This window comes from Egretta garzetta, unplaced genomic scaffold (genome assembly GCF_000687185.1).
Source record: "Egretta garzetta isolate BGI_Z169 unplaced genomic scaffold, ASM68718v1 scaffold442, whole genome shotgun sequence".
NCBI classification, from domain to species: domain Eukaryota; kingdom Metazoa; phylum Chordata; class Aves; order Pelecaniformes; family Ardeidae; genus Egretta; species Egretta garzetta.
In genome coordinates this window covers 1,904,363-1,931,515 of record NW_009258961.1, presented here as the reverse complement: position 1 = coordinate 1,931,515, position 27,153 = coordinate 1,904,363, and the positions used below count along the sequence as shown (strand labels likewise).

Below are 27,153 nucleotides of genomic sequence, written 5' to 3'. Positions count from 1 at the left end.
CTCAATTCAACTCTGTCCTATTTTTCTCTGCAATAATAATTGAATGAAACTTGGCCGTAAACTGATGAGACAAGCCCATTACATTTTCAGTTCACCGAGTCAGTGCTCGCCCTATTTACGCTTAACACAGGAGATAAAATTAAAAGGTTTACGGAAAAGCTGTTTGTAGGAGGGGACGGGACATTATTTGATAGGGAAATAGCGTGAAGCTTGTACTGACAACCACTTCCAAGTGCAGTCTCCTGCTTTCCTGGCACAAGATTTCACATCCCTTCACAGAGATTTTCTATCTTCTTCATATTAAGATCCCCTGGTGGGGAAAACGGCCTGCTGCGAAACTCATTTCTGACCATATGCTGACCTGCCCAGATACTGCAATGTCTAGCTTTTTCATTTGCTAAAGCAAGCACAGGGAGAGCTGCTCTCACCCCACCTCAGCCAAGCAAAAAGGAGGCACGGAGGAGTCGACCAAGACACAGAAACCTAATTAAAAGTATTGACTTCAGAAGACAAGCCATTCAAAGGCATGTCTTTCCCGCAAGTGTAGCAGGAAAGCAAAAATGGAGTTATGTTTTAGTCTCACATAGATGGCAGGCTATTTGACAAGATTTGTGGCAAGGAGGAAGGAAATGTTGGTTGGAGACACTTGAAAACAGAGGGAGAGACTGCAATAACATCGATGGAAAAACTGCAAGAGGCTTAAAAGAGGGCCTAGCTGAGGCGATGCGGCTGCCAGTAACCTTTTGGAGATAATCTGCAGGATGGAGGGGTTTGGGGGGTTGATAATAACCAGTTTAAATATATACCTTTTTTTTTGCTATTTTTAATCTGTCTAAAAATTGTTGGATGTTGCTGTGACTGTTGCAGGTAGGGGGGATTGAAGGTGCCGCATGGATGGGACCGCCTCTCTTATTGTTCATGTACGTCTGCCCTGGGTGTGAAATGAGCATTTTTGAGAGACAAGGAAAAACTTCTGGAAAAAAAGCCACTTTCATTCCACCTTGGAGCAAGGGAGAAGCATTTCCAAAAACATTATTCTGGGGAAGAGCAGGGCAGGGATAATGAATAACCAGGTGGTGAGAGCACGTACATGGAACGCGGGGAAGGCAACCCAGATCTCCTCCCTCTCTGATTTAATGTGGACCTTGAACATGTGGCTCCCCCATCCCAGGTGAAAACCCTACACATCAGGCTCTTGGCTCTTCTGAGCTCTTTCCCGTGCCATAACCGTTCATTGCTGTCTCTTACGGACACGCAGACACAGTTAGACCGCTGTAGTATTGGCAGAAAAACCAGCACATTTTGATTTTTCTTTTCGCCCCCTCTGAATGTCTGTAAATTAAAAGAAAACAAAGACTATCACAGTGCAAACTCATTTCATTAGCACTGTTCTTCTGCTTTGTACTGAACAGAAATATTTTTCCCAGATGATCCTAGGTAATCTGCACTGCAGCATCTGGGTGAATTAATTAGTCTTTTTTTTTTTTTTTTTTTTTTTTTTTTTTCTCCAGATTGCCAGCATCTTGCAGATTGTGCAACAAGTGAAGATTAGTTTGTGCCTGTGGTGATCTTGCAGAGTGTTTGGAAACAAAAGGCACTTCTCAATCCAAAATTAAAATTTTAGTGTAGAAAAGAATGGATGTTGTATGTGAATCTGCCTGTTCTGGCAATCCAGAATAAAAACCAAAGGATAGAAATCAACAGTTAGGGAAGTGGAGGTATTGAATTGAGCTCGGCGTTAGTGTGCTGTCCAGTTTAAAAAATACAAACTTGATAGAGTTAATTACTAAGCTATTTTCAAGTAGTACAAGACAACATGACTTGCTTGCTTCCACCCTGTCTTCCCCAGGTGTTCTTTTTTTTCCGGCAGAATCAGGAGGTACTTTGTCAGAGGCTTTTTGTTATGTATTCAGGTGAATACATATGCAGGACCTCCTTCAGGTTTTGATTTCTGATGTCATTTTGTGCAAGATAATGTTATGTTTGGAGGAGGTAGCATTACGACAAGCTGTATATGTTGGCAGCGACCAGTCTAAGAGAGCTTTACAAAGTGTTTTAAAATAGCATCAAGTGTATGAAGAACATATTTTTTTTTTTTTTGTTTTATTAGTTACTGGGCAATAGTCCTGGAATTAGAATAGTAGTATGTAATGGACATTAATTACTGCTTGTGGCAATACCAACCTTGAGGTAGGTAGCTTGAAACTTGGAACTACTGACCTGCTTGTCTGGTAGTTGTAACATCCCCTCCTCCTTCCTCGTTTGCCAGTTAAAGAAAGAATATAGAGGTCACTAATACCCCTCAGACTTGAGCTTTTATCATGTACTACTTGTGCCACATTTATGACATTCATAAACTCAAAGGAAGTTTAAAGTTAAATTCATGGATTTTCTGTCCACTGGCATGGTCCTTGTCAGTTTTTGTCCACTGTGTACCTGAACTTATCCTCTGCTTTCTTTGTCTGCGAATGCTACTCTTCCATCTTTCCTAACCCCTTTACACTGTCTTCTCCATATGTCCTGTCCTCTTTCAAGCATAAGTCTTCACTAGCTTATGTTAGTGTTGGGGCATGGGGTGCAGAATAACCTGAAGGTGCATTATTTATTGCAAAGACAATAAAAAATATTTTCTATAAATACATAGAGCAACAAAAGGAGGGCTTAGGATGGAGATCCATCCTTTATTGGATGTGGGGGGAAACATAGTGGTAAAGGATAAGGAAAAGGCCGGGGTACTTAATTACTTTTTTGCCTCAGTCTTTAATAGTAAGACCAGTTATTCTTGGGGTGCCCAGCCCCCTGAGCTGCAAGGCAGGGATGGGGAGCAGAATGAAGTCCCCATAATCCAAGGTGAAATGGTAAGTGACCTGCTACACCAGTTAGACGCACACAAGTCTATGGGGCCAGATGGGATCCACCCAAGGGTACTGAGGGAGCTGGCAGGCGTGCTCACCAAACCACTTTCTATCATTTTTCAGCAGTCCTGGCAAACCGGGGAGGTCCCAGTTGACTGGAGGTTAGTAAATGTGATGGCCATCTACAAGAAGGGCTGGAAGGAGGATCTGGGGAACTACAGGTCTGTCTGTCTGACCTTGGTGCTGGAGAAGGTTATGGAGCAGATCATCTTAAGTGCCATAATGCGGCATGTCCAGGACAACTAGGTGATCAGGCCCAGTCATCATGGTTGTATGAAAGGCAGGTCCTGCTTGACTAACCAGATCTCCTTCTACGACAAAGTGACATGTTTAGTTGATGAGGGAAAGGCTGTGGATGTTGTTTACCTGGACTTCAGTAAAGCCTTTGACACTGTTTCCCACAGCATTCTCCTAGAGAAACTGGCTGCCCATGGCTTGGATTGGAACACTCTACTGTGGGTAACAAATTGGCCTGCTCACTGAGCCCAGAGAGTTGTAAGGAATGGAGCTAAATCCAGTTGGTGGGTGGTCACAAGTGGTGTTCCCTAGGGCTCAGTTCTGGGGCCAGTTCTGTTTAAAATCTTTATCAATGATCTGGCCGAGGAGATCGAGTGCACCCTCAGTAAGTTTGCAGATGACACCAGGTTGGGTGGGAGTGTTGATCTGCTCGAGGGGAGGAAGGCGGGATCTAGACAGGCTGGATTGATGGGCTGAGGCCAGTTGTATGAGGTTCAGCAAGGCCAAGTGCTGGGTCCTGCACTTGGGTCACAACAACCCCATGCAATGCTGCGGGCTTGGGGAAGAGTGGCTGGAAAGCTGCCTGGTGGAAAAGAAACTGAGGGTACTGGTTGACAGCTGGCTGAATATGAGGCAGCAGTGTGCCCGGGCAGCCAAGGAAGGCCAACAGCATCCTGGCTTATATCAGGAGTGGTGTGGCCAGCAGGAGTAGGGAAGTGATCATGCTGCTGTACTTTACATTGGTGAGGCTGCACCTCAAATACTGTGTTCAGTTTTGGGCCCCTCACAACAAGAAGGACATTGAGGTGCTGGAACATGTCCAGAGAAGGGCAACAAAGCTGATGAGGGGTCTGGAGAACAAGTCTTATGTGGAGTGGCTGAGGGAACTGGGGTTGTCCAGCCTGGAGAAGAGGAGGCTGAGGGGAGACTTTACTGCCCTCTACAGCTACCTGAAAGGAGGTTGTAGTGAGGTGGGTGTTGGTCTCTTCTCCCAAGTAACAAGTGATAGGAAGAGAGGAAATGGCCTCAAGTTGCACCAAGGGAGGTTTAGCCTGCATGTTAGGGAAAAATTCTTCATGGAAAGGGTTGTCAGGCATTGGAATGGGCTGCCCAGGGAAGTAGTTGAGTCCCCATCCCTGGAGATACTGAAAAAACGGGTAGGTGTGGCACTTAGGAACATGGTTTGGTGGTGGACTTGGCAGTGTTGGGTTAACAGTTGGACTCGATGATCTTAAAGGTCTTTTCCAACCTAAATGATTCTATGATTCTATTCTGTTGAGAACTAAGAAGAAGATTTGGAACATGGACACTGTTGCTGGCAGTTGTAAGGTATAATGGATGGAGGGTAGATGGCCTAACTCTTCTCTTCTTCAGTTTTCTTTTTATCAGATGTGATGAGATTTCTCTGTGTGTGTGGTAAACCTGTTTTTTCTCAGTGAAGTTATTGTCTGTTTAATATGCAAATGATGCAATGCAGAATATTGCTATTTCGTGTGTAGGCAAGAAAAAACCCTCTGCTTTGTGGTAAGCTTCCCTTCATTGGGAATACATGCTCCTTTGTCCCTGCATGTATTCATTTCTCAGCATAATTTCATGTTCATCAGTTTGAATGTTCACAACCCAAAATAGATACAGTTCAGTCTAAATTTTCAGACGAAGTTCCTACATCTGTTTTTAAGATGTCATAAGAAATTTCTCATACAGGAATGCTGTTCGTGCCCCATCCTTTCTAGGATATGCCCAGAGGATAGTAAGAGATTAGATGCCCAGGGGCATTTGCTCAGTGTTGGGTTTTTTCCCCCTCTTTCTTTTTTAATATGAACATTTAAAGCTGTAAATAAACTTTTATGCTATCTCATTCATCTTTTCTTCCAATGTACTTATTTTATGTTTATAATCTGTCATGCTGGTCTTTAGAGAGAAGGTGGTAAGTGTCTGTCTTCACTTAGAGAGATTGGGCTTAGAACCTTAAATGTTTTGTATGCAGTGAACTTTTCATTGCATGTGATAATGAAGAGTCACAGAAGTACTGTTGCTGTCTGTCAATCATGTTTGCTTTCTCTTCCCTCTGGCTGAAATAGGGGAATATATCCTTAATGCTGGGCAACTTAATGAAGAACCTTCTGTTTTTGTTACAACCCGTAAACATGAGTAAATCTGTGCATTGCCTAATGATAGGAGCCTAACTTTTTCAGTTTATGGAAGGAGAAACTAAAAGCAAACTGAAGGTGCTGGGGTTCCTACGCCTGTTCAGACCAGATTTGGCGCTTACTCAGTTAAATTATTGTTAAGTATAAAGTACAAACAGCATCTTTGTTATCATAAGATTATCCTTTCAGTAATAGAGGTTAAAGGATAAGTGAGTAAAACAGAAAATTTTCTGGTATAAAATAATAGAACTTCTTCAAATCCATGATTATTTCTATTTTCTAGCCGTTTAGGATTCCAGTTTGAAGAGTATGTATAACGAGGAATGACCAGACAAAGAAGGGTATTCAGAAAGGTTAACATTAGCCTAGGTTTACCAGGTATGTGATAGAGAGGCAGTCTCTTCCAGGGCATCAATGTTAGGCTTTTGCTCTAAATTTTGCTGGAGAAGAGCTGTCTTTGCTATCCACTACAGTGTGGGGGTTCAGGATATGTAGCTGCCTGTGTGCTTAAGGATAGGTATCTTAAAATCCTCAGTATTCTGAATTTACCAGTAAATTTAAGAGAAAGGAAGGAACCATCATTTTAATATTTATTTGTATATATGTATACATGCACATATAAAAAAATATATTAAAAATATGTAAGTATATATATGTGCGTGTGTGTATATATAAAGCCCATATGCTTTCCCTGATGTTAGTATAATGCTTCTTTCCTTTCTCCCTTCTTTCACTCCCCAGACTCCTCTTAGAAGAATAATTCTCTCTCCTCCCAGTCTCAGAAACCCTCCAGAAGTAAATAATTACTGTTAGTCTTCCAGAATATTTCTGGTATTTCCCAACTAAATAATGGTAAGATGGTTTAAGGAAGAGTTGGTAGTAGTTACCTTTAGTCAGGTCATGTTCCCTTACTGTTGGAGAAAAAAAAAAATATTTGGTGCTCATTTAGGACTAAAGGTATCTGCAGAAACCTCTGCAAATTGAATGCCTCAGAATTGTGAAATACAGATGGTTTTAGCTTTAGAAGTGTCATCTTTTTTTCTATTGAAGTTTCAATACAGAGAGAACATTTTCCCCCAATATTTTCAACAGAAAACTAGTTATACTAGACTTGTTCTAATATTAAGAAATCTTATCTAAGGAACGCTTTCAAAATAAAACCAAATTTGACAGAAAAATGTGCCTTGAGGTTTTTATAAAGCTGACAAATTTTAATATTCCAAATATGTAGTGACAATGATCTTTTTTCATAATTAAGCTATGAGTATGGTTTAATATTGAATTCAAAGCCATTCACTAAATGCTGCTTATATTTAAACCCAAAAAAATCCCCAACAGAAAAAATGGAAAAAAAATTCCCAAGTTATTTTTTTTTTAATTGAGATAAGAAAAAATAAACTCTGCTGCACCTCAATTTAATAACCAGTGTTGCTCAGCTACTACCAAAGGCTTAAGGAACAGTGTTGAGAAGTGATTGTTCAGAAATAAGTGTTTCTCAAAGATTATGAGGGCTTATACAGATGATTTTGTTCACCTGCTGAGTGTTTAAGAGTAGAAAAGTCCAATCTGACACTTTCCAGAAGTGTGTGTTTGCTTGAAAAATAGAAACATTCCTGTGGAAAAATAGGTTTTCATTAATTGTTTTCCCATCTTAGCTACAGAATAAAGCACTATTATTATGCACTTTTAATAGACACACAAACATTTTGTGAAATGTAAAATCCCAAGTTTCTGAAATGATCTAAAATGTTTTCAGCTTAAAATGTAGTGTTGTGGGCACCGCTTAATTTGTTAATACCTTTGCGCTCTGCTTCTGTTATTTGTACTTATGAGATGCAAGACATTCAAATGCTTATTGACTGCTTTTTATTCATTGTAAAGTAAGCATGGAGGTGTTTTGAATAGAAGTCGTACGTATTTTTCAATTAAATGGGTAGAAGGAGAACAAGTTAATATTATGGTTCTTGGAAAAACAGAAGAATATATTCATTCTTTGACTCCATGAGGAGGAGACAGAAGAATATCATCCCAGCTAGTGACCTCCAGCACTAGACTAGAACTGCAAACTTCTTTGGGTTGTATCTGAATTACTACAAAGTAAATGCGATGGCTTTCAGCATGGAAGAAAAAGGCTTAAAAGGCCCTTCACACCCCTTAGATTTGGTGTACAGCAGTGATTTGTACTTTTCTTTTGTTACATCTTTAAAGGGTTGGTTGTTCTTCATAATGGGGCTTGACCAGCAGGATAGACGAAGTACGCTGTTGATGTAAGAGAAATTGTGATGGGTATAACGCTTGCTCCTTAGACCAAATTTGCCTCTTGCTGTATGCCTTTTCTGCTTTTCTGCAATTCAGAGAGGAAACAGAGCAAGGAAGGCAGTTATTTTAATTAGTGAATTCTAGACTATCCTCAAAGGCTCTGATACTTCGATCTAATTCAGTCTTCCGATTTTCTGTTGATTCTTCCAAACGCTTCAGACTTATGCAGACAAAAGCCTCTTTCTTCACAATTGTCAAATTTCATTGAATCTCAAGTCTTGGTGATAGAGCTTAATTGTCAGCAAAATAAGTCTTGGTTTCTGTAAATTGTTTGATCCTCAGTTGGTTTAGAAGTGACAATATAGTTTCTTTTACAGGGTTTAGATATTGTTTCCATGTGGCATATGGAACAAAGTTGGTCCAACTAAAGAAATTGCTTCAGTTGTTTTCTGTCAGGAAGGCTTAGACAAAGAGCTTAGTCTCAGATCCTTTAAAGTTCAAGCATCTGCCACTAGGGGCAAAAATTATTTTCCTGTAGGCATTCATCTTTTATTGTAGATTTACAGTGCTGCTTCACTTGGTTGATAATCTAATTTAAGCCTCAGAGATGAGTCATACCTCCTCAATGGGATTCACAGCTAGTTTAAATTCTCTGATGTCAGAATCTTTCAGTTCTTCCAGGATCTCTTTTCTGAACACGATGGTCCTTTGGGTATATGAATGCACCGAGGAGGAAAGAATGTGACCCATGCAAGCACTAGCTAACGCTTTAGTGATACTGTTTTACAGCATACCTCAGGTTTTGTTTTCAGTATTTGAGTTTCTAGTTCAGGTAATTTGTGATGTCTTGACTTAATTTAGGTCCTAATCATGCCAAGTGGTCCATTGTGGGTAGACTTCTGCAGGTTTGAGGGTGATAGTCTGCCCAAGTAAGGAACCTTCTGGAAGGTGGAATAGGCCTCACCTACTCCCGTGCTGTACTAGAGGCTTTTGTTTTATAGGACCAGCATTTTCTATATCGGCTGTGATATGACAGATTTCCAGAAAAACACTGGGTTATGAACAGGTACAAAGCCTTGATGTCAAGAGGCATTTCAGTCTCCTTTCTTTGGGAAAACCAAACCAAACACAAACAAAACCCCAGTTGTCCAGAAGGGCCTAAAAGGTTTTGGAGTGATCCAAACACTTAAACTTGTTCATGACCTCTTCCTGAAAGCATGACCACTGTATAGTCGTCCACTAAGAACTTTAGGAATTGAATGTTCATATTTGGAATGTGAATTGCTATTTAAGAACTTCCTCTCCAGAGTCAGTCAAGGACAAAATAGACATTCAGAAAGTTAAGAGGCATTGAAAATACTATTCAGCTGTGATGAAAAGTTTATTGGATGCTTTTCATACGCATTCTAAAGTTAGGCTGTATTTTGAAAACCATCAGAGCCAACATTTGTTCTCTAAATATTATAATTAAATATCTTCAGTGCTAAGTTGTTACTAATTAATACTCTGTAATATTAGTAGGGGTTGGGTTATTGACACAATTTTGCCTTCTGCGTTTTTTTCGCTTGAAGTTACACTTTTGTTTCGTATGTTTTAACGATGTGTCCACAAATGGATCCAGAATCAAGTTCTGTGCTCATGCTGTTTTGTGAAGAGGGAAGGAAAACTAAAAGATATCTTTCTGTCATTTAATTTCAGTATTATATGTCTACTTTTACATTTTAATCCTGCCTTTTCAGAGATTTGGTTAAGGCCCTTTTGTAATACAGAATAATGGCAAAGCAGTTGTTTTAAAACAGCCTTTCCCAAAATGTCTGGGATCAGATTATGATCAGTGATTATTTGCAAAATCTGTAGTGTTTATTCCAAAATATAACTTGTGGTTTGGGTCCATGAGAGGATTTTATAATGTTTTATGTATGGATATGGATACCTGAAAGATAGGTATTTTTGTCATAGTCTTCGCATTACTCCTCTAGTTGTCCGGTTCTTTGCAGTCCTGGAACTTCTTTCATCCTAATGTGTCTGATGTAGTTTTTAGCAGAGAAGCTGCTGGTTTAAAAAAACAAAACCAAATTGTGGTGAAAGTAGATATCCGAGAAACAAAATGAATGCATAAATAAGCGAACTGTTAAGACCCGAAGACAGACGTGTTTATTTTGAAGGAAGAAAGAAAACTTTTTCTGAGAATTCCTCTACCTTGAAATCTTCATTGGTCTTGTGAAATCTTAAGACCCAGTGTGAGTGAAATTAAGCAAACTAATTAGAATATGCTCTAAAGACTAACGAGACGCAACCAGCTGTTGTCCCTGCAGTTCTGTAGTTAGCAGAGTGAAATATGCTCCTGTAACAGCAGTTTAAAGCAAGAAGTAACTAAAATCCTCTGAATTGTTCTCTAAAGGCACCTCTCTCAATAGGTAGCGAGTCTTGCCTCATCTAGGTATAACCTTGTGAATAGTCTGTGTGTATCAAACGCTTACGGTGATGCAGTATGTCCTGGATGCACTTTGCCATCTCCCTTCAGGTGACAGTGGCCTTTTAGCTTCCACAATTTTAATTTGGGAACTATTTCAGAACCCATTCTCTCACTTGCTGTGAGGATTTTTCCCATGTTTTTCAGCGCAAAACACCCTTCCTGTTGCCTTTACAGCTCATGTGTGGTTATTGTAGTTCCCCTATCTGGCTCTTTTTTGTCACTCTGTGTTTCCAAAACATTAATTCAGGCACTCTTCTCATTTAAGTGTTGCAGCCACCTTCTGTTCACCTTCTGTTCTCCCTTGCTTTGTCCCAAACTCTTCCACGCTTCCTAGTCTATGCCTCGCCATGTCAGGCTTCGTGCCTTGGTTGCACATGGGATGACGTTCTCCTCTTTTTCAAGCATGCTTATTTGTATCCAGAACATGTGCTGTTCGGTGGTGAAGGGGAGTGGAAGCAGCAATGCTGAAGGGAAGAGGGAGGAGAGGAAACGAGGAGCAGATATGCAGTGAATGAAGCAGAGGGTGAGGGAGAGGGCACGTGCAAGCAGCCAGTCTGCACAGGGCAAAAATTCAAGTCAATATGTACAAAGCGCTCTTGATATCCAAACATCCCAAGTTCGTCAACTTCTGTGACTGTTACTACCAGCTAGTCTTTTGACAGTTCTGTCTTGTAGCTCCTCCCCAGGGCCAGATGGAGAGAAGGCTTTTTCCTGAATTTACGGCCCCGGTGTACTCTGAGGTAGTCTACCAGGAGGTGTAGAAAGGAGCGTGGCTTCATTTCAGCGTTAGCCCTCTTCCCATGCAAAGCTTTTACCATCTCTGCACCTGGTAACTGGAGCTGTTGGCACATTCCTGTGTTTTTTCCTCCCTCCATCATCATTTTGCCTGCTTATCTTTCATGCTTACATCTCTGTAACTTCCTGCTCTCTGTGCAGTAAAGTTCATCCGCAAGCTGGCTCTTCTTCATCTTAAAATCATCTCTCGAGATACACCAGTATCACTGTAACCACAGTGTAACTATACACTGACAGTAGTTAAACATATGGGTGGAGAAACTCATTAATTCCCTGACCCCTTTGTTTTCCTGTACTTAAAAAAAAAAAAAAAAAAAAAAAAAAGGCAAAAAGGCACACATCTTGTCCTGCAACTTTCTGTTCCAGCTTACTGCTGCACCTTCCCTTTGCTCGTTGTTCCTTGTATGGTCGGTTGTGGTTCTGTTGGTTTCTTTTAACTGACACAAGAAACTCTTCAGGACAGGTCATGCTGCTGGCTACATGATGGTCCAGCATGCATCCTAGAGAGGCTCTGCCTCCCACTTCAGATAAATCAATCCTCTTCGGGGTGTTTCTGTCATGCAAATAACAAATGGCAGCGTTCTCAGGAGTCCCTTGTTGCGGGTGGCACTCTTCTATTTTTGCCTATTTATTTGTTTAAGAGTTCATAGTGCTGGACAGCTGTAAATCAGAGCTTTACAGTGAAGTCTGTCTTTGAACTGAACAAAGACAAAATAGATTGTAAATTGTATTCACTTTTTTTTGAATGACTGTTCAGTGAAGCCATTTTTTTTCTCCTTGATGTGCATGAATTTCTCTGTTTATAGAAAAGTGAAGAAATGGTGCTGTTAACATAAATATGTTTATCATCCTAAGTTTGTTTCTTACTATTTAGAAGCCATGAAAAAATAGAAGATTATAGGGCTGTGTTAGATTTTTCTTTAATTTTAAGCAATGTATGTGTAAGCATATGTTTTAAAAATAATTTAACCTCTAGCGTTCAGCTGTCAAAAATTCTAGGGGGATGAATTTAAGGTGGATTTCTACATGAACATTGAAGGTTCTTTGGTTTTGATTTATAGACTACTAGTGTTTTAGTACGGTCAGCAGCTACTTACTCCTCATTTGCAGCTACTTACTCCTAGTATTTTTTTCTTGGTTTTGAAGTGAGGCTTTCTAATAGTTGCCCAGTAGAGGGGGTACACTAAAGTCATGTGCAGCACAATATAACTTTTCACAATGTTTAGCATTTAATAATTTAATTATTAAAATGTCTTTCTTTTCTTGTAATGAATATAATACACAGTAGAGAAGAGGTCATATTTTGGTTTTTTCTTATTTGAATGTATATTATACCCCACATTTCCATTTCAGTGTTGTTAATTATAGTTTAGGCTGTAAAGAAGTTTACATTATAGCGCTATTTTTTTCCCTGGAAGCTGATGGCCCAAATAAATGCATTGTCAGACTATATATCTAGATTCCTTTGGACGGTTCTCCTTGCTTGAAGAAAATGTTTGGGATGTGGTTGCCTTCATCTTTTCAGAGACAAAAGATTTTTGGTTGGTTCTCAGGCAAGATTTGCAAGTGGAATTTGGTGCCAATCACAAAACTGAAGAGGAGGTGAAGTCATCCCTCCTTATACCCTACAGCCCACTCGGCAGGAAAAGATCCACTCTGTGCCCTAAATTAGGCTAAAAAGAAAAGAAAAAAAAAAAAAAAAGGATTTGAATCCAGCTGTAGTCCCTCCCATGCTGATTGCCGTAGCCTTCAGGCATGCACTCATTTGCCTTCTTCCGGTGCCATACTTATTTACTGATTCATCCAAAGGCAAAACAGCTTCGAGAGCAGAGACTGAAGGAGGCCTACCGCAGAATTGCCTCTAGTAGAGCAATTAACACGCTCGCTGGAGAGGTGGGCGACCCACATTCAGTGCATGCTTCGTGACTGGTAAAAATAACGTGTTCCCTTGCACCTCTGCCCAACTTTCACCTCTCGTGTAAGTGTCCTGACTCTTAGGCTTGGCTGCACCTTTATAAACAGGACAACAGGTTTCCCAATGGCTTCTGCCTTTGTGATATTGTAAAGAGTACCCAAGTTGTGAATCTAGTTGTTTCCAAATTTTCTGTGGCTTTGCTCTTAACGTGTCATTTTAAATGTTCTAAAATGAAGCAAAATTTTTAATTTCATGGGGGGTGTGTCTTTTTAAACGCACAACAAATTTTGCAAGCAAATGCTTTGATTATTTGCACAGCAAACTGAGAGAGACACAGTTCTAGTTTTCTGAAGGTTATACCAGAATTTCTCTTGAGTTCAATAGTAATGACATTTCATGTGAGATGGGAAAACAACCCACTGGAGATTATCCAGTGTAATCCATTGTGAATTCTGGATAGCCAAACCTGTGCTGTTGCAGTGGCTTTTTTTATAGTATGAGTAGTTAAAAAGGAAAAGGTATTTCAGGAATCATTGCATGGGTACATAACGAATAAACTTTAGAGAGAATCTCTCCTTGCCAAACAATTCACATTTTCCAGAAGAGGAGAGAAAGAAAAAGAAACTGAAGCTAAATAAAAATGAGTGATCAAACCAAAGGAGCATGCCGAGCAGAAGATGAGGGTTTGCAAAGTCAGACGAAGACATGAAACGCCTCTGCTGTTTGAGCTGCCCAAAGGCTTTATCCTCAAAGTGGATGGGCTAGGTAGAGGCCAGAAGTCTTGGCTTGGCTTGCACAGCAACAGTCGGTATAGAATTCCCTTCCATGGTTTCAAAAAAGGAAGAAAATGCATGGACTACATCAGATTCTGTCTTTTCAGTGTGTGGGAGGGGATCTGAATATGTATGATTGGTAAAATACAGGATAATATTTGTTTTCTGAATTATGACTGTATCAGCCAGATAGCAGTTGCAACTGAAGATTTCAGGAGCCAAAAGTTTTATACACAGTCACATCCTACTTGGTTATTGTCATTTTAGGATGGAGTGATGATTGAGCCCTTCTAACTTCAACACCTAAAAAAAACAAAAGGGAAGAAGAAACTCAAAAAAGAAGCAAATTAAGATTTATCTTAAGAATTATCTTTAGGAGATGTAATGGTAAGAAAATCAATAAATATGAGCAGATTGGCAAGAGCTATGTGAGATTACCCCTCGCCCCCTGATATTTTCTGAAATACAGTATTTAAAGCCTATATTCCGGATCTACTCTTGATTGTATAAATAGCACAGGAAAATTCGGTTTGTTGGAAAAACCTTACCAGAAAGGTGTCATGTATTTCCATTTTTGTTTTAATCCTTGTATTGATGTATATTTATATATAACCCTCAAATCTCAAAGTAGCTCTAAAAGCTATTTTTCTCCTCTCATGTAAAAATTCCAGCAACAGAATACTCTTCAGATATTTCAAATCATCCTGATTGGTAGTGTTCAGTTTAATTCATTGTAAGCCCCCCCTCCAGCAAAACACCACTTGGGACATATTTTCAATCCAAATTGGATTTATAGCAGAAAGGAGCACTAGACTACGCAAGTGCTCTTTCAGAAGTGGGTGTGTTGGTGGTTAAACAGTTTAGCAAAGAATTAAGTTCATAATCTTGCTAGTAAAAAGCCAATATAGGACTATATTTCGTATATACTATTCCAGGTTTCTGTTACGGTGATGCTTTGTATTGTAGTGAGAAGTTGAAGTGGGTAACTTTACATATGGAATAGAAAAAGGAGGTGGTGTAAATCAACAGAAAATTCTGTAGATAGTGTACAACTTGACATGTTTTTAAAGGCCAGTTGATATAAGAAGTTGCAAACGGTTACCTTTTCTTAGTGGTTTTTTCCCTTCAGGAGGGGGAAGGAGGCCAGCATCAACTCTTCCTGTACTTTTTTTTTTTTTTTTGGTTCAGTTGGACTGTGTGCCTTAAAAATACCTTGTTGCTTATGTTGTAGTATACAGCAAATTAAGTTGTGCTGTATTTTGGCGTACCTTAGAGCTGGTGGTTTGGTTTGATTTTTTTATTTGTTTCAGTATGTTTAAATGTAGATTTTATTCCTTAAACTTGGGATAACTTAAAATAGCTCCAGTGAATACAAATGAGTTTAAAAATAAGCAGAAAGGATATCCAGAGCTTAACTTCTGGAATTGTTAGAACTTTGTTCTGGCAGTCTTCATCACAGAATTATGTATGAAAGGTTTGATATTACTCCAGGGACTGGGGGGGGAGAGGGGGGAGAGAGCGTGGGCAGGTAGGTGTCTGCTTTCATTGTCATTCTAATTATGAAGCAGAGATTTAGCTTTGCACTCAGGTTATGGGATAAAACTTGGTTATGTAGACAGAAGTTTGTTCTTTTGAATGATTCTGATACTTTCTTTCACAACAAATTACAGAAGGAAAAAATATGTGAATTTTAATTATTGGGCTAGGGGTTATCATTGCAAGGATCAATAATTTGAAAGCTGCTAATGAATATATTATCCCAGATCTATCATGCTTTTGTAAAAGAGATCATTTTGTTAGCAAGTATAACACAGCACCAAAGTTAAGTTCTGTTTTGCAAGTTCTGTTACAGCTGAAATTGTAGCCAACTTGGTTAATCGGTAATGATATACAACATGAAAGGCAGCCACAATGCAAGAAGGTATTTTGAGAATTCTCATGAAAGCAATCTGAGAAAGAATGAAAGCTATACTTTATTTTTTTTCAGTCAAGGTGTTTTCCTTTGTGTGCTTCTGTTTTTAAGGAAGACTTTATATATCCTTTCTGCATTGCATCAAATGTGAGGAGATAGACTTTGGCTGGTAATAGGTGATGTTAATACACATGCACTTCGGAGCACACCCAGGAAAAAAGACAAATCAACTGTACCAGATAATTTAGCAAAGGCATAAGTCAGCTTGCACGGAGCATTGACCTATTTTGATTTTCTAAAAGCAGAATAATTCTAATTAGTAGGTCATCAAAATACTGTGTGTTTCTAGTGGACTGGAAAGCTCAAGAAACAACTGTACAGTTAGGAGCAACGTATTCATACTAGGTAATGTAGATGTCTCCATCAGCAGTAAAAATAGAAATTCATTTCCAAAGAAGCCTGTTTTCCATTCTTATCTTCGTTGTAGTTATCCTTCTTTCTTTAAATCCTACACTTAAAAATAAGATCAAATGCAGTGTTCACGTTTTCGTCTCGTTTTCTAACTGTTTTCCTGTTTGACAGCAGTCGTGTAAAAAGTCCTTTTCAAGTAGTAAATTAATTTGGATAGAAGGCATCCCACCTGAATTCATTACATGCTGGCAGTTTAGATAAATGGATATTATGATCTCAGCATATTTTGGCCCAGCACCACTGTGCCCATTTGCAAATGTCTAAGAAAGCGATAATATTCCTGTCAGTTTCAGGCGGCTAAAGAAAAAAAATGGGGTAGAATTTCTTATTTATATTTATAGGATGCCTGTGGGGAAGACAGTAATGCTGTATATGGCAGTTTGTGTGGACATGTGGTGCTAAACATATATTAAAAAAAGATAACAGACCTATTGACGTTTCTTTGTAGAAATATGGAAGAAAAGCCAGAGTAGATCAGTAATTGACAGCCATGCAGGAGATGCCTTTCCAGATTTCTTTCTGAAGAAATATTTCACAAACTAACAATTCCTTTCAAAGTCGGTAATCCATCTTTAATTATTTTGTTGATTTCATAGTTGTATTTTACAAGGTTGATGTAATGTCTGCTTCCTGCCAACATTTGATAGGGACAATCCACTTTGTCGCTGCTTTGATGAAATGGAAGGCTGCTCGTAGATGCAGTACTTCTTTTTTTTTTTTTTTTTTTTTTTTTTTTTTTTCTTCTTTTTTCGGCATATGCGTGTGAACTGAGCATGGGTGAAGCCTTATCAGTCACTGAATGCTGTAGCTTAATGACAAGATACGTGGGGAGCTGTCGATTTATACCACTGGCAGAATGGGAAACGTGTTCCATGTAGTTAAATTGACGGGTGTTTAAACATACCCAGTTCTGTGCAGCTATTTCTTTTATTCCTACCTTTGAGTATGCTTTTATTACCACATATACACTTCTGGGTGTTATTTTACTACCATGCCTATGTTTAAAATTACTTTGGTTTTCTAAGCTGTGATTTGGGCTGTTAAAGTCCATGATTTCTCCCTTTAGGGTAGGTTAATGCCTCTACATACACAAAAACTGAGCGCTCTGCTCACCTCGTGCGGGTGGTGCCAGTGGAGCATGGTGCACACGGCGCTCCTCTTCCTCCTCCTCTGTGAAGCACGTGCTTTTGGCTGGATGTCAGTCCCTCTAAATTAAAGTTTTCTTAAGAGTAGAAGAGCATCTCTGTGGCATGACTGCCTGCAGCAAGCGTGCAATCCCAGTTGGGGTTGCTTACGTTTAGTTATATGCATATGACTAAGTACCTTCTTGAATCCATTCCTAGCAGTTCTTGTTTTCAGATGGGTTTCTGCAAGTTTACAGCAAGGAGGGGGAAGTAATAGTGTTTAATTTGTTACTTTTTCTTCATGGAGACTGGGCAGCTGGGGGAGTGTTCCTGGCTTCACTGTTGCAGAGCAGATAAAGAGATTTTGAATATTTTTTTCCCCTGGTTAAGTGCAGTGTACTTGTACGTGAAAATTGATATTTAGGCCAATTGCTGTGAAGGAGTTTAGGTTACTATGCAAAGCAGTATTTATTAGTAACATTTGTGTATTGAACTAAAGTGTGATGCAATTAAAATTCCCTGGATTTAGGATTAGCCTGATCTCTGAGGGGGAAAAAAATTCCAGGAGTGTGCACCCGTGCATGCACAAGCAGCAAAAGCTTTATCCCTAGAAGGACCTTCTCTTAAAACCTTTTTCTTTTCCGAAGAGGCAAATCAGTGGACTGCAGGAGTAGCAACAAAGTATTTCTGCAATGTGTGATGAAGCAAGTGGGTATAAAGGCTTTGTAAACTCTTTGCAAGGTATATAAATTCAATTTGCCCACTCTATTCTGTTATACAGAAGTATTTCAGTGAATGCAGTGGCCAACAAAGTATACTGGAAATGCCAAATACATTTAGAAATAATGTACTGCTGCTCTTAGGGTCCTTGATATTTGGAATTTAGGTTGCACAACATCGAATGCTGTTGGTGGCATTTGGCTGTTCCAGGAGGATCCTAGTTTCTTGTTTAAAAAAAAAAAAATCCTTTCTTTTCTGGTGTTTACATCCTAAGTGTTGATTCAGTTTGGATTATATTTCTTTCATCGTGAAGTATGAATAAACATCTTAAATAGGTGTGGCACACTGTCAAGTGTTTTCATTATTTGGATGATAGGTTTGAACATCTATTCCAAAGTATCAGTAGGCACCTGCAGAAGCAAAGTGGGTATGTAGCACCTGAACACATTCTGATTCATGCAATTAAAGCAGTTTACAGAGTGAGGCAGAAAAGAATATCACATACTGAGGTTTGATGTCTTTTTCATGGAGAACAAAAGAGGTTTGATTCTTTCACTTCAAGTTTAGCCTAACTATTGTGTAGTGGAGTAGGTTTAATGAATCATTGTTTAACTTTGATACTACCAAGTATTTGACCATTAAATAGTCTGAAATGTGTACATAGCACTTTGGTGACAGACCCTTATTTAACTGTGATTAATTGGCATTGAATAGTTATTTAATTACTTCGGAAGAAATCTAACAACAGTGTGTGTTCTGATTGAGTTATTTGATGTAAAAACAAACATAGGACTGTTGAAGAGAGCACATTCCCTTTTGCAGCTTGCTACTGACACTGCATACCGCATGGAAGCCAGAGAATGATTAAAACGGCAGATACTGTTCACAGATTTGGATGCTGTTGTAACATTGGCATACTTAGTTCTTGATTTCTTAAAAGACTTTTTTATTAGTGATTTCATGAGATTTCCTTTGCATTGTAAGTTTTAGATGTAGTATTTTCTTTTTGCTTTTGAAGCCCAGACTGAAACTCGCTGGGGTGAGTAAAGGGTGCAAGTATTAAGTGAGCTTGAAAATTTTTTTAAGTTGAAAATACTGTACTAGATCTAAGAATTACTGTCTCATGGCAGGTATCTGTATCACAGAAATGCTCACGTAAGGAATTTGAGTTTTCTGGAAGTGTGAAGTATTGTGGGAAGGTGATGTCAATAGTCTGTAAATTTGGGAGAGAAGGATAATAGAAGTTTTGGAGAGAACAATTTCTTCATTTCTCTTTTTTTTTTTTTTTTTTTTTTTTTTTTTTTTTTTTTTTTGGTGAATTGTGCAGGTCCTGCCTTTCTTGAATAGCAGGTGCAACAGTTTCTTTAATCTGAAGAACCATCCTCAAAAGTTAGGTTTGCAAATGCTGGTAGAAACTGTAGTCAAAACTGTAAGCATTTTGAGTCCTGACTCAAAATGGCTACTTTAACTTTCATATCTAGAATGTTCTCTCTTGCATGCTTAGTAACGCATAAGCAAGCCACTGATTTACTGTGCTTCCAGTAAGTGGAAACAGTTGTTTCTTCATACCTTGCGAAACAGACCTCATTTACTTGTAGACATCCTTATAAATGTAGCAATCACTCTGGATGCAATATCACGATGGCTATGGGGCATTTTGCAGATATTTCCAAAGCACAGCGCTTCTGCTTGGAGGTGCGTTGCTCTCTCTGGTATATGGTGAGGGAACTTGCTTGCTTTAGTGGTTTGTTACCATAGCTTGCTTCTGCATAGGACGTGCTGAATAAAATGCCAGTTCAGTTATATCCATATGAACAAGATTTGAAATATATCTCCAGGCCTGTGTTTTCTTAGACGGTCACTGTATCATTGAAAATCAGCAACAACAAAAATAGGGCTCAGGCTTGTGGCTTTGTTTGCTTGCTTTTAGCAGTAGAAAAGCATTAATGCTCACTGGATTAGCATTATGAGAGGGAGATGTGGACCTCTTAGCAAGAAGCGAGGTATTTTCCTAGGCTTAATGACTTCAGGTGTCATTTTCCAGAATTACTATATGCAAACACTAAACAGACCATAAATGTCTTCTTTCAATAACTTCAAAACTGAAAAAAAAATGAAGTTCTGCTACCAGGGATTCACCTGAATGTTTATTTGGGAAGCGCCTGATTCACGTCCCCACTGTTTAAATTGCTTTAATTGTATCAGGTGGACTGTAAAAGGTTGCTGTTTTCAAGGCTTGTCTTTTTGATATACCATTTCTTTTGCTCACTCATCTTTTAGTCCATGTCATTTTCCAGAATTACTGTATTTACATTTTAAAGAGGATTAGGCAGATTAAAAGATGTTTTCATGTTTTATTGATAACGTCAGATTAATTTCCACTTTCCTAGTGGCAGCTTGCAGCTCTGTCAAAACACACTCTGTAGAAACGCTGTTATATTTAACAATTTCATAAGGCGATTGCCAAAAATACAGTTTTGGCAATTAATTAGCAGCTTGATTACCGATGGGAACTGGAGTAGTTGGTGGTTAGTGGATATATGGAAGAGATAGTAAGACCAGAGGACTATGAAGGCCAGCTCAAGTGAGCTAAGTTTTCCTTCATGAGCATGTTCCTCAAAGAACTTCACTGGAAGAGATGTTACTGTGGAGGAGAACATTGCCACAGTTGCTCTTGATGTGCAGGATGAAGGCAAGTATTCTGCAGCTCTCATTTACATCTTTGCTGGCTTATTACCCCTGAAAGTGGCAGAACAGATCTGTATTGTGCTTGCAGCCTAAAGCTTTTCTTGTGGCAACAATGAGACTTTCTCAGAAGGTGGCTGGAGATTGTCACAGCCTCTAAACAATTGGTGAAAAAACCCAAAACCCAGGCTCAAAATTTGCAAAATTTCTCCTTGAGCAACTTTAATGGGTCATTCTTCAATAGAAATGAGAACTGAACTCTGAGATGCTGCTGGAACCGAAACTAAAATTGCTTTCGACAGCAAGCGTTTTGAAATGGCTTCTCTCCTCTAGCCCTCAAGGCTTCGTCCTTACCATACAAAATGAGAGTAAGCAGAGTGCTTTTCCAGGAACAAGTTTGAATGTGCTCACCCACTTGTGGGGTGAGGGAGATCATGAAGGTATCGCTTGAGTCCTGGAGGTGCCGGCGTTGACCTGACCTGCACAACGGCCATGGAAAGCAGCCAGCCCGAGCGACCTTGCTGCCTCCCAGCAGTGTCGCATGGGATGGCCTTTGTGCAATAGCTTCTCATATCAGTCTGAAACCACTACAAATAAAAGGCAATGGGGGATTCTAAGGCAGGATTAAGGTGGGGTGTGCTCGCTTTGTGAATAATCCTTTGCCCTTGCGTACAGCTTGTCATCAGTGGGTCTCACAGTGTTTCACAGAGGGGCTGGGCACTGTCACTTCTCCTTGCTCTGGTCTTCACTCTCTAAAATAAAGTGAAGTCACTCAGGCGGCAATTGGCAAAGCTGGGAACAGGTTGCTAATGCCCTGAGCCCAAGCCATTATGCCATCTTGTTTCCCTCCTCTGCCCTTCTTGCATGGGCCACTAAGGAAAGCTCTGTCAGAAGGAAGCATTTAACCCCTTTGAATTATTTTCTTTTTGCCAGCGAAGTCTTAGTTCATTTGAAAATAATCTGGAATGTGATATTTAGGGATACTAAGAAGTTTTAGCTACAGGATGCGTACAATATGTGTTAATCACTCTTCCACAGCCAGTTTCTGTGTAAGGAAATCACAGGAAAAGGAAACTTTAAAAAAAAATTGCCTTGGAGTTCCTTCTGATGTATCTACCCCAGCGTGAAATAAGTGAAAGTGAATGTCCCCAGATGTCATTCCCAGTAGAAACAGATGAAAGAGATTTTGCTGAGTCTTGTGCTGCTATATACCCTTCCTCTCTGTGTGCAAAGCCTAAAAATGGGATGAATTCTACTGTTGTCTGCCTTACATTGCCTTAAGAAATAAAAAAAAAAAAACTAACAAGAATATTCTATTTCTACGAATAGAAAAAAGGCAGTTGCCTTTGATAGTAAAATACTGCAGAACAAGCTGTTCGCCACCGTATTGGAGTCGTGTCCTAGGCCCAAGGAGAGGATGATTTGGGTATTGCCTGGTGTGGAACAGAAATTCCCTTAAAAAAAGAAATCGAAGTTATGCAACAAAATTCATAATTCCGAGACAGCTGTGAACAGAAAAGTAGAATGATGGTTGCTACAGAAGTTACTTCAGTATCTCTTAATCTCTGAATTACATCTCCAACACACTGTTTAAACTTAACTACTTTCATTTTAATGAGCTCCTTTGAAAAAAAAAAAAAAAAAAAAAAAAAGTCTTTTGTTGCCAATGCAGTGAATGCGTTTGTACCAGTTAGAAGTAATAATTGAATCAAGATATATGTAGATAAAAAAGCAATGTGAATGCATGTACGGGCATTTCACACCTTAGAAGAGGCCAGATTCCCATCCCTAGCTTAGTTTCTTTCCTGGTGACTAGAGATATCGATTAATGGAGAAAGATACTAATCCACTTGTGGGTGGCAGTGTTGTGACTTTAATTATTAAAGAACTCTTGCTATAACTGATTTTTTCACTCAAGTAGAACTTGGGAAAATAGAGAAGTGTAAATGCTTCACTGACAGCAGATTAAAAATTGTTTTATTAGCTTTAATAAAGATCAGTATTGTTAAGGTTTTGAATGAGTATAAATGTAAGGCTACATGAATGCAAATCTATCTCAAATTTTGTTTCAGAAATGCCTGCGATTTGAATCCACATATAATGGTGGAGGGGTGGGAACAGAAATACTAAAAAGGATCAGTTAGATCAACTGTGATCTATCTGGGACATGCGTGCACTAGTGAGTTGAGTGTCAGTCAAGGATAGGAACAGATTGTGGCTGATGTTACTGAATGGAACTTGAGTTTTGAAATTTGAACTGTAAACCTTTACCTGCACGCGTTAAGCATATAACGCATGTGTGTTTCACCTGTTAAATTCTATTGAACTATTATCTTCAAAGCCCATTTTCATTTTTTCCTAGCAATTTAAGTAAGGGGTTCATATTTGGGTGAAAAGGCATTTGTAAAAAAGTATTCTTCAAAATATATTGCGGTGGTTGTAAATGATTCCCTTCATGGTGGTTTCAAAAAGTAGCTTTTTATCTTTAGATTCCAGCTGTTTCCTTTTTACTGTTACTAAAATGGTAAAATATGGTGTGTTTAAGATATTTTGATCTTTTAAGGAATTATATTTACTTTCTTTTTCTTCTCTAACCCTGTTTCTATAGGAAGAATCTTAAATCGTTTCTCCAAAGATATTGGCCACCTGGATGACTTGCTTCCATTGACGTTTTTGGACTTTGTGCAGGTAATTCAGTTGCTACTGTCAAAGACTTCTGCACTGCGTTCTGAATTTAGATTCCGGTATGCTTTGGTGAAGATCAGCTATTTGTCACAGATGTAGCCGAGTTGAATGAGAGTGCTTGTTTGTGAAAGAAAGGTGCGGTTGAAATTTAATGTGTCAGTAAAAAGCTAACATGAGTAATAACTGGCAGGTAGGAGTGGCTATACACAGCTTGCTATTATGTCAAGATTTCAGTTCATAGTAGCTACATGCTTGGTAAATTGCTTCTGATTTGCCTCCAAGCAATCTGGCAAGCTTATTGCTGTTATAAGAAATATGTCCATAGTAAAGAAACAATCAACTCACATGAAAAGATAGCACAGATTAACCTAATTACGTGTCTACTTCCACAAAGAATCAAATGCTTACCACACCATTTTGGATTAAAATAGGTGTGGCTATTTACAAAGAAAAGATTAGTAGTAATAGGGTGAATATAATAGCCTTAATAGGAACAAGTGAAATAAGTTGCTGCAGACAAGAAAGGTGGACAAAGCACTGAGATTTTGATGATGATGAAAGGATAAAGGATTATATATGACATCAAGGTAATTTTTCTGTTGCAGTTGCTATTAATCCTCCTTGTAAAAAATTGCAGAAGGATAAAGCTACAAAAAAAAATGATAGTACTGTATCAAAATAACATGGATCACAGAATATACAGAATCATGGAGGCTAGAGAAACAAATTACTTCGTGGATCACACCTGTCATGCTCAAGTCAGAAATGTTTCTTAAGGTGCTATTGCTAACTGTGCTTCGTCTCTTAGAGATAGCTTATTCAGAATCTAGACCTTGTTTTGACTTCTTTAAAAATAAACCAAAGACATTTAAGGTTGAACAGTTTAATCGTGTTGTTAATGCTGAACTCTTGAAAACAGAGAAAAAAAAAATCAGTCCAAGGGACTAATAAGAACACTTCTTAAGATAAAGTCTTTTTCCTAGTTCAGTGAAGTTGTTAAAGTTGAGGTGTGCGTTTGTTTTTCAAAGCATGTCATTTCAGGGAAGAAAGGCAGGTGATGTATTTTACCTATCAATTAAAGCAATTGGGGTTTTTTGTGTGTTACGGAGTTGCTTATAGTGAATATTAAGATTTTGTATTCGTGGGCTTTTAAGGCCCTGACAAATTCTTCCCTGAAAGTGCAATATAAACATTTTTCTATACTACTAATTTTCTACTGTTTATACAGCTTCCAGATTTTCTTCAGTCTCATTAACTGTCTTATTAGACAGAATATCTTACTCTGTTTCGGCTCTCTTGGGACAATGCATATGTGCTTTTCTTTTTGGCTGGAAACTCAGGCTGTCCTGCAATCCTTATCCTCTTCTCCTAGCATAGGATTTATATCCACAAAGTCAAAATCATCTCTTCTGTGTAGTGCTCCTTGGCCATTAGACCAAGCAATGCAGAGGGGTTTGTATTTGCATAGGTTTGTCCCCTTTACAGCAGACTGCACTGTGTGTGGTCGTACTACATACTACTCGTGGCCCGAGCATCCTTTGAGTCCTATGTCTTGAGATAAAATTATTAACTCCTTTCCTTAGTTCTGTGCATTTACAATAATGTAAGGGTTGTGTTGCAGCCCACTTGCATGGTGTTTTTATAGCAAGAAACTGCGTGGGTGTTTTGCGTGCCCCAGCATGTGGTTTAAAGGTATGTGAGGTTGTCTGAGGATGCAAAATTTGCTGGGAAAACGTTAGAGAAGTCTGCATAAGCAGAGGGAGCCAAAATTGGTGTGGTCTTGTCCGTACTCCCTTTTGGGAGTGGACCCTGAAGCAAACTCCTGAGAACTACACACTCCTTTTTTCTGAGGGGACCAACTGGTTTGCTCCAGAAGAAAGCTAAAGAAGGAGGTAACCTGTATGCTTGGCACATACAGAGGACCGAATTATCTACTAGCGAATTGGAGAACCTTGACCAATGTATAAATACTTTAGGCAGTCTATGCTTACGAAAACTTAACTGGTCGGGGATGAAAGAATGAAGGCTGTTGCTCTACATGTGATTGTTTTCTTCTTTCAAGCTCCTACTGTAAACCACATTTTGTAAACTTCTCCCCTCGTGTTGATTACTCTCTGCATTTCTTTTACATTGGCTATTGAATAATTCGTCAAATTTTGAAGTTTGTGTTTTAAGTGAAAAGTTTTCCTTTTCAGAAAGAAAAAAGTAGATGTTAATGTCCAGTCCACTATTAAGATGATACTATGTTTCAAAGGTTGCCTGTCCTGTTTGGCATAGGCAAAAGAAAAGTTAGGAACTTACTGTTGATTAATAATGCGCGGCTATCCATAAGACAAAAGCACTTCCTTCTTGGCAGGATTTCTAAACCTTACTATTCTTGATAGCAGGCCTGTTGGCCTTCTGAAATTCAATAGCAAAGAGGTGATATTTATTTCTAAAGAAGCACAGATTTTTACAAAGGATAAGTGTTATCAATTATGATAGAGATCTTTTGTTGCTTGTTTTGTTTGCAGGTGTCTTTTATAATACTTCCTATAATCCCTTCAGGAAGAAATATTTTCTCCTTTCTAAAAACAGTATTAGCTAAATATAAAAGCTCTGATCCCAGCCATTGTTGTTGATTCTTTGAGGGACATTTCCCAACATTCATTGTTTAAATGGTTGTCAGGAGGAATCAAGTGAAACTTAATAAACAATGCAGTAACTGGTTCATCTTACTTTGTGTGTAGAAGCTTTTCTTGAGCGGATTTGCATTGAAGAAGTGGTCCTTTTTCTGAGTTACTGCTAGGATCACTGTGAAGCATTCCACCCTTTTACTATATTGTCAAGTGAGTGTATAATTTCTACAAAAATAAACACAACGTGATTGAACACCCAAAGCTACAATATGAGCCCATTTAATACCTATAAATAAATTAATAATTAAAATCTACTAGTTTTGAGAATTTTGTAAGTACACTGAGTACAGATTTTGAGGCAATGCTAAAAATTGATAATGTTCTTTTTAGAGTCCCTAATAAGATTTATACACTGCAGTACAGTCATAATGAGCATGATTAGTCTAGACAGCTTTACTGGTTGAAAATTAATTCCTTGAACTAAAAGAGTTTAATTTTTTACATCTTCCACTGAGTCAGTGAAGAAGAAACAGTTCTCTTCAAGACAATGGATAGTTACTATACATGTATCTAACAGATATAACAGCAAAAATAAAAGGTATGCGGCAAGCACAAAAACCCATTATAGACCTTGTATATTCTTCTGAAAACCTGGCTAAATTTTGCAAAACTCCTGCTTTGCAATAGCTACTGAAGTAGCAACTCTCACTGTGTTTCCTGCCATCCTTTCTTTCTCTGGTTTTAAATGCACCAAAATATAGCACACCTGTCTTTGGAGAGGTTAGGGGCAGGAGGGGCAGTCCTCGCTAGGAGGAGACAGCCATTTTTTCTTCATAACTTATGAAACTTAACAGCATGTGAGACGTGTCATGTTAGTGGAGTTGACTGTCTTTTTGTAGAAATTACTGCTGTATCCACAAGATTTCTAAATAAAAAATGAAGTCTCTTTTGTGAGAACACATTTATGGCTATGTTTGGCTACATGGCTGTTGAACAGAACTGTGTGGGTAGATGTGAAGTATAGAAACCGAAAAGAAACCAAAGGTTAAGTTAGGTACTTCAACTGAGATATCTTTAATTGTACATTTATACTCCAGTTCAAAGCTCATTAAAGTAAAAAATAAACTTTACAGTCCACAGTCTAAGCCTGGGCCTTATCTCCTATAATGGATTCTGGCTGGCCATAAGGTTCCATACCAGCTTTCCTGAAAAATAAAATAAAAAGCAATTGTATGTTCACTATGACACTTGTTATTTCTACTAAATATGGCACTAAATATGTTTGTAAAATCAATGAGTAATTAGTGTTTGTAGGTTGATTCAGATAGTTAAAAATCTGAATGAACTTGTTTAGTGAAGATGGGGGGGTGGGGGGGTGGGGGGGGTGAGCTGGCATATATTTAGTCACTTGCCTTAGT

General features: G+C 38.7%; 1 protein-coding gene across 1 annotated transcript in view; it reads left to right on the top strand.

Moving 5' to 3' along the window:
* The window catches only part of ABCC4 (ATP binding cassette subfamily C member 4), a 154,296-nt gene that overhangs the window by 64,232 nt on the left and 62,911 nt on the right, over positions 1-27,153 (top strand). Inside the window, exon 20 of the mRNA XM_009634600.2 lies at positions 23,041-23,120. Within this exon, the coding sequence (XP_009632895.1) occupies positions 23,041-23,120 (80 nt within the window). The remainder of the gene's footprint in view (positions 1-23,040; positions 23,121-27,153) is intronic.